General features: G+C 38.2%; 1 protein-coding gene across 3 annotated transcripts in view; it reads left to right on the forward strand.

Annotated features, from left to right (window-relative positions):
- The window catches only part of SLC5A8 (solute carrier family 5 (sodium/monocarboxylate cotransporter), member 8), a 47,832-nt gene that overhangs the window by 17,187 nt on the left and 19,482 nt on the right, over positions 1-11,163 (forward strand). For all 3 annotated transcript variants that reach the window (XR_001359838.1, XR_001359837.1, XM_005882338.2), the window contains exons 6-8: positions 2,552-2,692; positions 5,537-5,666; positions 10,925-11,013. Coding sequence is in view for 1 of the 3 variants with exons in the window: in XM_005882338.2 (XP_005882400.1) it covers positions 2,552-2,692; positions 5,537-5,666; positions 10,925-11,013 (360 nt within the window). In the remaining 2 variants the exon portion in view is untranslated. The remainder of the gene's footprint in view (positions 1-2,551; positions 2,693-5,536; positions 5,667-10,924; positions 11,014-11,163) is intronic.

Below are 11,163 nucleotides of genomic sequence, written 5' to 3' on the forward strand. Positions count from 1 at the left end.
TCCCCCCACCCGCCTGGTCACCCCACACAGCCTGCTTGTTCAGTTGTTTGGTCGTCCCTCACTAACCCCCATGCCAGCCTGGTCGCCCCACGCAGCCTGCTTGTTCAGTTGTAGGCAGCCATCTTGTGAGGATGTGAGGGTTAATTTGCATATTATCTCTTTATTATTTAGGATTATACCATATAGTATATATGTATAAATGTATAATCTGCATTATATACTATTATATATTATTTTAAGAGCATTGACTAGAAAAGTTATGGCTGATGACTCAAGTGTCAACATAACACTTGATAGAATATGTGTTCAACAGCTGTTCATTTTTCCTAAAGAAGAACTAATAGAGAAACTAGATATTTCACCACAAATATTTCATACAATTTACAAGAATATTTAAGACACCTTCCCTTTTGGGTCATCAGTGTCATTCTTGTGCATCGTGTTCATTTTACATGGGCTTATTTTCTCTTTACGTAGCTCTATTTTGAGACAGGCAAACTAAAATTATTTCAAGAGGAAAATAATTATTTTGCTCTTGCTGGATCTCTTCTGGCTTTCTGAAAATAGGCACTAATGCTTGAGAAGAGCTTTTTCATAAATTGAACAGGGTCATTGTGTTAACTTGCAGGAATGTATTACAGAGAATCAATTTTAACTGTTTTCAATATTTCATTTTCCTTTTACCCCAAGACTCAGATTCCAAGAAGGAGAGTCTCTAGTTGATCCAGTTTGGCCATGATGTCATCACTCAGATAGGGCGGAGCAGGACATTTTAAAATATATATATTTTTATTGATTTCAGAGAGGAAGGGAGAGGGAGAGAGAGATAGAAACATCAATGATGAGAGAGAATCATTGATCTGCTGCCTCCTGTATGCCCCTGGGATTGAGCCCACAACTTGGGCATGTGCCCTGACCAGGAATCAAACCATGACCTCCTGGTTCATAGGTCGACCCTCAACCACTGAGCCACACTGGCTGGGCAGAGCAGGACATTTTGACTGACAGCCATTTAAAATATTTAATAGAGAAATAGTGGTTTCTCCAGAGCAAACCTGAGTTGCTGTTAGCAGGAGAGGGAGGAATGGATACAAGAAGCAGTGGCCACTCAGGGACATTGATTACTCCTACATCTCTTTCTAGTAGGCTAGGTCGAGGGGAGAGGGTATGGAACCAATCATTTTTCTGCAAAATAAATGTCACTTTATAAAAAGGATAAACATATTGCCACATTCAAATAACTTATACATCAGTAACAGATTTTAAAAAGTAAAAGATTAGATATTTTTATGACCTTTACTTTGCAGGTGGCCAAACAATTAAATAATAATGAAAATCTTTATTGAATCTCCCTTGCTATTCAGTTATGTTTTAAGAATATTGTGGGTGATAGATCTGCTCTGGTTGAGAAACAAAGAGAAGGACTTTGTCGTGGTATTTTCCCTACAGTCTGTAGTTGGCACATGTATGGCCTAAAATCTCTGAGCCGGGTGTTCTAAAGTTTGAATTGCCTCAAATAGCTCACTGAATCCTTTTGGCTTTTGTCTTCCATTAGCTAATATAATAGCTACTTTTTCTATGGGATAAAGAGACAACACCCTTGAAACTACTTGACTTTGATATTAAAGGTTAAAATATGGAATAGAGGCTCTCATCTGCCCATAGGAATGTCAGAATATGCACAAAATTGGAATGTTTTACTCAACGATCTCAAATATGAGATTTGATAAAAATTTTCAGAATTTTATAATGTTCAGGAAGTTTTTATGAAAGCTAATTTTGCAGAAAATTTTCAAGTTTGTATTGCGTATCAGAGATTAGCAGAATCATTCCTCCCAGGGTGATACATTAAGAAGGGTTTAAAGATGTATTAAATGTGGAAGTTGAGCTTTCTTTGTAACAATATTTGGTACAAGTCATAAAATGACTTTCAACTGTTAATATTTAGCTTGTGCACACAGCATATTAAGAAAGCACAATTATAATGGCATAGTAACTTTAGAACATGAAGACCTTTAAACTATTAATTGACCGAATTCTTAAGTGTGACGATAAATTAAAACTATGACTATACATGTGCTAGGAGAAGAATTAGACACACAAGATGTATCAATTTTATGTTTATTTCAGTACATTACCTGTTGCTGTGATGTATTTAGGACCTTTTGCTTTTTGTTGTTGTTGTTTCATGCTTTTCTCTGATTACAGTATGGCTTGTTTAAATTATTTTCTGTGGCTATGAGAGAAGAATTTACATAAATGCTCAGAATGATTAGAATATTAATGTTCCCCAATCCCATCCAGAATTCCCAAACCTCTGACAGTATCAATTTTATTTCATTGAACTTAAATTAGGAATATTTCTGCCTTTTATAATTACTTAATAAATGTGTACGTGTGTGTGTGTGTGTGTGTGTGTGTGTGAGGGAATATATATATTTGTGTAGGTTTACATTGCTTGTTTCCAAAATTACTCTGGGGAAAAGGGGGGTTCCTGTAGGGATTTTTTTTGCCAATAGTTCAGATTTGTTTTCTGTTTGTTTTCATTTAGTTTTAATCCTAATCCTTTGCAAAGACACACATTCTGGACAATTATTTTAGGAGGGACCTTCACGTGGACCAGCCTGTATGGTGTCAACCAATCCCAAGTGCAGAGATATATTTCCTGTAAAAGCAGATTCCAGGCAAAACTGTAAGCCTAACTATAGTATTTTTATCATTATTAACCATTAATTGTCTTTATAGAAACTCTTTTATAAGTCAAACTTACATTTGCTCAAGTTTGTTTTTTGGTATCATGAAATTCCAACAGGTAAATGCTATACTTATGAAAGGATGAAGTAGTAAGTACAAAGTGGTACTGTATGTTTTAAATAAGATATTTGAACATGGCTCTTGTCATGAAGAATCTTAGCAGCAAATTAGGAAAATATGCTCAAGTATGCAAAAAGTGAAATAACACTAGAGAGGTATAACAGTTCCATGAAACACTGTAACAATAGAGGGAATGTTCCAGAGCATTATATTGCCAGATGTGCTGGTGTGTTTTATTTTCAAACACAGTCATGGGTTTATTATCCTGCTCTAGGACTTGCTACTTGAGTGGTCCTGGGCAAGTTACTTAGTCTCTCAGAACTTCAGTTTCTAAACTTGTAAAATGAACATAAGACATATTATACATCTCATGGAGGGTATTGTAGAATACTGTGTTCAACACACAGATGGTGGGGGTCTAGTAAAGGTGAATTCCTTTTCCACCTCAAATCATGGGATGTGAATCCTGGTTGAGAGATTCCTGTCAACCAGCAGATCCTGAAGAATGACCACATGTGGCAGGTAGAAAAGAGTGAGAGAGCATTTCAGGTAGGCAGAGTCATTGGACAAAGCACAGTGGTCAGAAGGACCACATGATCAGAGAACTCTCAAGCCCATCTTGGCTCGAGCCAAGAGTCTGAACAGTGGTTGGTTATTTCCCAGGAGGCCTCAGGTAAGCTTGTGACCACCACTCCTCATGCTGATGAATAGGCTGACTCAGCCCACAGGCATTTAGGGGCTTTAGAACTCAAAATAGAGTGATTAAGAGTAACAGGGTGATTGGAGTAGGAGAAGGAGTGGCAATTCTATTTCTGTTCAAAGGAGAACATGAAAATATTGTGATGTCCCATGTCAGAACTCAATATATTGAGAGTAAATTGGTTTAGACATACCTGTCTTTGGATAATCCCACAATGAAAAATCGATGTGAATATGAGTACAATAACTGGATAGGCAGTCCCCCAAAAGTGAGCTTAATAGTTGTGGTATTATAAGGAACTTCGAAGGCATGTAATGTATATATCCAGGATTCCACCAGAGTGGAAATCTATATTAGAACTGATGCCTTTCCCAAAGTAATTGTGCGCATGCTCTTCTGTTGTGTTGGGAACACAACAAAGCTCAAAAAGCCCATTTTTATAACTAAGAGAACAGCTTTAGAGCTTTCTTAAAAAGAAGCAATTTCCTTCTGAATAGCCCAATGGGTCTCCTTAACAGGGCAGACTCCCAGGGCTCAGGGGAACCATTTTCTCTGGCTTTCCAACACTGGTTCCATGGGAAGAATGAATCCCAGCCCAAGAGTCAGACTTACTGACCCTGTTTGACTGGGGACAACAGATGTTGACAACTGACCTATTTGAATACCATTAAAATAAATAAAATGGTAAAATATTAAACTCACATGTAAGCAAGGGAGGTGTCTGAACAGGAAAGTGTCTGGGTATATTTTCTATGATTCAGAGGTGATATATAGTTACTTATCCTATTTTTAGACAATAACAAAACACAGTGAATTTAGTGAATCAAGGGAAAAGGCTAGCAGTCTGTTGTTTGGCACCTGCCGGGCACCTGTTGCATGGCGGTCTCCTGGAAGCCAGCTCTGAGTTAGCATGCCAGCCTCTATCAGGGAAGTGAAGGAAGGGAAGAAAACAGGATTGGCCAGAGGGAGAATTTGGACTGTGATACAGCCTCAACAGAGACCACAGGGGAGCTCTAAAGCTCTAAGGCTTGTCCCAAGTGAGGGTAAGGAGACTGGGCCTTTTAAATCTCTGAATCCATTGGTCATTAGACACTACATGACTGTGTGGGTAATACCCCTCTTTGCCCTGGGGCAGCTTATCACAGTGTCTACTATAGCACCACTGGGGAGAAATGTAGGCACCTTAGTGGGAGAAATTCACTATTTAACTGATTATTAAGGCATAGCATTCAATGGCATCAATACTAATAATATCAACAACTACCATTTAGCAAGTGTTTATTACTTGCCAAGCTCTGTGCCATATGATATATATTATTTCATTTAGTCATATAACTCTGTGAGGTCGACATTGTTATCTCTAGGTGAAAATGAAGAAACTGAGAATCAGAAAGGCTAAATCATTTGCCCAGGGTCACGTATAGTTGGTAGAGATGGGATTTATGTTCAGGTCTGGCTCCAGCAGTGTTCTATAAACCTTTGCACTCCACTGGGGTGCACACTGTGCATTATAATGCTGAACATTGTTTGGGAAGATACTGTCCATGGAATATAGGCTTGCCTTTCATACTTAATGGATGGTATGACAAACCACATTTAAACAGGTTTGATGAGTTGCTATGTAGAGGCTAAGTATATTTAGTAGTTTATAATTGTATCAGTTTTAAAAGGAAAATGAGTAATTGTTGCAGATCTGTTGATTATTAAAATCTTTATGACAAGAAACCCTGAAGTAGTATAATTAGATACCATTATAAAGCTAATAATGCCCTTGGAACTCCAACCAGGAGAATGCATTCATTCAGTGGGAAAACGTCACCTAAGTATTTCCAAGCACATTGTTGATCGATGTCATTCATACGTAGAAGATTAGGCCAGGATAAAATAGGTAGCATTTTTGATAAAAGATAATGTACATTTATTGAATATAATCATGGAATTTTCTTCTGTTTAAAATAACCTTCCTCTTCTTTGGGATGGAAATCACAACTGTCATTTGCTGGCTTGTTTTCACTTCTCTAGGTCTCTCTACATCAATCTTGTGGGACTCTGGGTAATCCTCGTCTGTGCAGTGCTTTGTGGGCTCGCCCTATATTCCAGGTACCATGACTGCGATCCTTGGACAAACAATAAAGTGTCTGCACCAGACCAGGTTCAGTACCATGTCTTTCTTACATGTGCATTAGTGACATTCAGAATGCTTATTAGTTGGGAGGGAAGAGTATTCATGTTCTTGTAGATAAACAGTAAATAGGCACAATATAATCATCTTTAATTTCTATATAGCACTTGGCAGGTATAGCAAGAATAAAGAATGCTGTATCCAAGTTTAAAATATTGAAATACTGAAAAAATTTCAAGCCAAGTGTTAAATAGTTCAAGAAATAATTCAAGGCTGGGAATAGAATTTTAAACGTAGTTTTAAAAAGCCAAAGCTGTATACAATAGTTCCTCAGGTTATGTCAGAGATCCATTCCTACGGAGTGATGTAACGCGATATTCGCTGTAAAGTTGGAACCCACCTACATGAGCACCTACGTCACTCACATGGAACACATACACAGCAACAATGAAGTGAAACAGTAAAAAAAAATTAAAGATAACAATTCCTGACCTTTACTTTTGGTAAATAAAGTTTTAAAAAGCCAAAGCTGTATACAGTAGGTCCTCAGGTTATGTCAGAGATCCGTTCTTACGGTGCAACGTAATGCGATTTTCGCCGTAAGTTGGAACCCACCTACATAAGCACCTACGTCACTCACGTGGAGCACATACACAGCAATAATGAAGTGAAACAGTAAAAAAAATTTAAAAGAAAGATAACAATTCCTGACCTTTACTTTTGGTAAATTAAAAAAAAAAAACATAAAGCACATATGTACATACGTTGAAATGACGGAACTTTTTTTTTAAATAAATAAATGGGAGATGGCGACGTAACCATGAAACAACATAAGTCGAGTCCAGCGTAACCTGAGGACTGTCTGTATAAGCTATATTACTGTAGGACATTTTGTCATATTGTTAGATATCCCATTTATAAATAGTTTACTTTTCAGTTTTGTTTTTAATTAAAGTATACTTGGTTTATAATACTATCTATAATAATAAAAGCTTAATATGCTAATTAGACTGGAGGTCCTCCGGATGAAGCCAGGGCTGCGAGGGAAACCTAGGTCCCGGGTGCCTGCCAGTGGCCGGAGGGAAGCCCGGGTCCCGGGTGCCAGAGGGAAGCAGATGCCAGCAGCTGGGGGAAGGAAGGCCTACTCTTTTTTTTTTTTTTTTTAATATATTTTATTGATTTTTTTACAGAGAGGAAGGGAGAGGGAGAGAGAGTCAGAAACATTGATGGGAGAGAAACATCAATCAGCTGCCTCCTGCACACTCCCCACTGGGGACGTGCCCACAACCAAGGTACATGCCCTTGACCGGAATCGAACCTGGGACCCTTCAGTCTGCAGGCCGACACTCTATCCACTGAGCCAAACCAGTTAGGGCAGGAAGGCCTACTCTTGCACGAATTTCATGCATTGGGCCTCAAGTATTAGTTATATTAGTTTCAGGTTTACAATATAGTGATTTTGTTATCAGTGGAAGTGGGGTATCTCTTTCCCCACTGGGTGTTGGGGGTCAGGTTCTTATAATACCTTGAGAAAAAGAATTTTCTACGATTTGCACAGGAAGATGACTGGTTTTTATTTGCATGGAATTACATCCCTGTGTTTCTAAAGTCCCATTTCCCTTAAACCAGTACTGGAAAATGTGCAGGGGGATTCAACAGAGCTAAAAGCACAGCCAGTGTCCAGAGTTCTTGTTCTAGAGTGAAGCTGGGTCCAACAGAGCATCAGGCTGGTTACAGTCCATTAGTCCATTGTGAGCCAGGAGCCCCGTGCGCAAGAGAGAACTCCTTTGTTAGGACAAGCATGTCAAACATGCTTCGTTTAGGAGTTTAAGTATCTCAGATTTCACATCCTTGTAGTGGCTACACCTATCCTGACCAATGACCTGTTCCCAGTGTGACTGACAGGAAAGTACCTTCCCTACATCACCCAAACTTTGCTGGGCATGCTTGTAATATCTGCCTTCCCTTTGCTCCTTCCCTGTTAATTAATAACCAAATTATTTACAATGGTATCAATTTGACATTTTTATACCATACAGTGTGGTCATCCCACTAATTCAAGTGATCATCTGTCACCATGCAAACTTACCACATTATTATTGACTATATTCTCTTACCTTTCAGTTTTTAAATGACAGAAAAATGGGTCGAAAGAGTGAACATTTACTGAATATCGACTATGTGATGAGGTTCTGTGCCATGAGCTTTGCCTGCTTTATCTCATTCTCACACCCTTGTGATTCTAATTTTACAGATAAGGGAATGAATAAATCTCAGATTATAGAGATTGCTCAAGATCACATAGCTAATAAATAAGAATAGCTGTAAACACTCATAAAATACTTGCCATAGGTCTGGCACTATCATAAGTGCTTTGTATAAATTTCAATTTTTAATTCTCACAGCTACACTCTGAGGTAGGTTCTATGATTATCTTCCTTTTAAAGATGAGGAAAAGGAGGCACAGAGAAATTAAGTAATCAGCTGGTAAACCTGGAGCCAGATTCAAGCCCAGGCAGACTGCCAACAGAGTCCTAACTTTGAACCTCTACGCCATTTATCATCTTTCAAAAAGTGTAGCTAGAACTCAAACCCAGGTCTACCAGAGTACAAAGCCTGAGTTCTCTTAGTTCTTCCCACAATTATTTTCTAAGACTTGCCTGTCAATCAAGTGCCCAGGGGACTCATTAGAATTGAAGATAGGCTGAATTTTATGTTGGTGCAAATGCATAACATATTCCCAGAAAGATATAATTTGTGTGATTAGAAAAATGAGAGCATCCTTGAGCTGTGTATCTCAGTCCTCTCTTAACACATGCCCTCCTTTAGATAAATAGATCCTTCCTATTTTCCCAGAGAATCCAAGAATCATGTTTACTCTGAAGATGGAAGCACCCTTCCATTATATTCTCTCTAGTCAAGAATATTTGTGATTTTTTTTGTTGTCAATCTTTAATGTCTATAACATGAAGACAAAGAGATTTTAAAAAAATGTTTCTAATATACCTTCCACTTCCCCTGAACAAACCACCCTCCCCCCAAAAAACCCCTACAACTTCCTAACCTTGAGGCTCCTTGTTATAAAAAAGCATCTAAGAGACTCTTGTACACATACACAGATCACATAGAGAGTGTGTGCTAATTTCTGAAAAATTAAATGTCAATCTTTAATGTCTGTAACATGAAGACAAAGATATTTAAAAAAAAATGTTTCTAATATACCTTCCGCTTCCCCTGAACAAACCACCCCCCCAAAAAAACCCCCCTGCAACTTCCTAACCTTGAGACTCCTTGTTATAAAGAGCATCTAAGACACTCTTGTACACATACACAGATCACATAGAGAGTGTGTGCTAACTTTCTGAAAAATAAAAAAGTTTGCTCCCTACAGGATGTTTCCAGTAATGTGTTATTATTTCAGTTAAGATTTCACTGGGGATGCAATACAGATAAGGCCCAGTCAGTAGAAGATGATATGGACATCTCAACTGAGGAATGTAAAGATATGTTTCTGCTACACTCGGCAGGAGCTCACCCTGAGGAGGCAGGATTACTGCCTAGATATAGTTTTACTAATTTCCTCTACTCAGTCTTACCTCATTGATTCTGCCTATACCTGAGGGGAACGTTCAGAATATGAAATATTACACCAAAGATTTTGAGAAAAGTTGATGACAGGGTAGAGGATTTTAGATCTCATTATAACACTAACAGTAGACACTTTACTTTTGCTTATGCAGAGAATATTGCTTGAAGTTAAACTTGTAAGTTATCTTAGAAAAATTGGGTCTTAATCTCATAAAGAAGTGCTATTCTCATTTTCTGTGAATAAAGAGTTAGTAAGCTTTGGAGAACATGGGGGAAGAAGCATTGCTGAGATAATTCAGTTCATGCCCTTGAAACAGTGGAAGATGTTCTTCCACATCCCATCCACAGACCTTTGTTGAATGAAATCAAAGAGTCTGATAAGGTAGGGGCTTCATCCACTCTGTACTATGGGAGAAGGGAGCAATAATGTTTCAATGCAAATGAGAGGACTTTTTTTTTTCTGGAAAATTATCCACTTAGGCCCATTTTGATTTAAAAATCATTTTTGCTGCCCTAGCCTGTTTGGTTCAGTGGATAAAGCGGCAGCCTGCGCACTGAAGGGTCCTGGGTTTGATTCTAGTGACGGGCGCGTACCTTGGTTGCAGGCTCAGCCCTGGTCAGGGCTCATGTGGAAAGCAACCAATCGATGTGTCTCTCTGTCTCTCCCCCCTCCCTTCTACTCTCTCTAAAAATCAATGGGGAAAAAATATATCCTTGGGAGAGGATTTACAAAAATATAAAATAAATTTTGCTGAAAGATTGCCATGGAGCACAGTGTTGAAGTCATACACCTTCCTATCCTTATTTAATATTTATTTTTTAAAGTAATGTGTCAAAAAAGCAAGTTGGTATCAGGAACTTTTTTTTCGTTTTTATTCATTCTTACCCAAGGACATGCTTAGAGATGAGAGATGAGAGATGAGAGATAGAGATAGAGATAGAGATAGAGATAGAGATAGATAGATAGATAGATAGATAGATAGATAGATAGAGACATCAATTGGTTGCCTTTCCGTGTATGACCCTGACTGGGCTCAAACCTGAAACCTGCAGCCTTTCGGTATACAGTACAAGGCTCCAACCAACTGAGCCACACTGGCCAGGGAGGTGTCAGGAACTTTTAAAAAAGAAGGCAGGTATTTACTGACATTACTCTCCACTTGTCACTGTCTCTCATGCTGCTGTAATTACACTTTCAGTCCTGGGCAGTGATTGAAGTTCACAAGGATAGCCTTGAGTCATCAAGTAAGGTTACGTTAAGTAACTGCTGCTTACTTAAGCACAGAGGTGTGTAAACTATTTCCTGTAAATCAAGTTATTATTTCAAAGAATGGGAATAGCTACCTTTTAGTAAGCATTTACTATATTCCATATACTGCACTAACAGCTTTACATAGATTATCTACTTTAACTCTTCTAGCAACTCTATTTTTTTACTCTTATTTTACAGGCGAGGAAACTGAGGCTCAGAGAAATTAAGTAAAAAGAGCCACATCTGTCGGAATCCTGAGCCTGTAGCTTTAACTACTATGCTCTTCTTTAAGTCTTAGCAATTAAAAAATTTTAATTTTAGATATTTGGAAATTTCAATTTTGTGGAATAGCTACCTTTAGTTCTCGAAAAACACAAAATAAATGAGGCATTGATGAATTGTATTTGGTAGCATATAGTACTCAGGAGTAAATTTTTGAATTTTTCAGCTCATGCCTTATTTGGTCCTGGACATTCTGCAAGATTACCCAGGACTTCCCGGACTTTTTGTGGCCTGTGCTTACAGTGGAACATTAAGGTATATACTGTGACTCTAGTAATACATGGTTTCCTTGTTGAGATCTTTATTTTTTATTGGATATTTGTGGGGATAAAACTGAATTCTAGACATGGGCACAAATGGCCCAAAGGAGACAGTCTGCTTCAGTATCCTCTGTCGGTCCGACTT

The sequence above is a fragment of the Myotis brandtii genome, unplaced genomic scaffold (assembly GCF_000412655.1).
Source record: "Myotis brandtii unplaced genomic scaffold, ASM41265v1 scaffold708, whole genome shotgun sequence".
In the NCBI taxonomy this organism is placed as follows: Eukaryota; Metazoa; Chordata; class Mammalia; order Chiroptera; family Vespertilionidae; genus Myotis; species Myotis brandtii.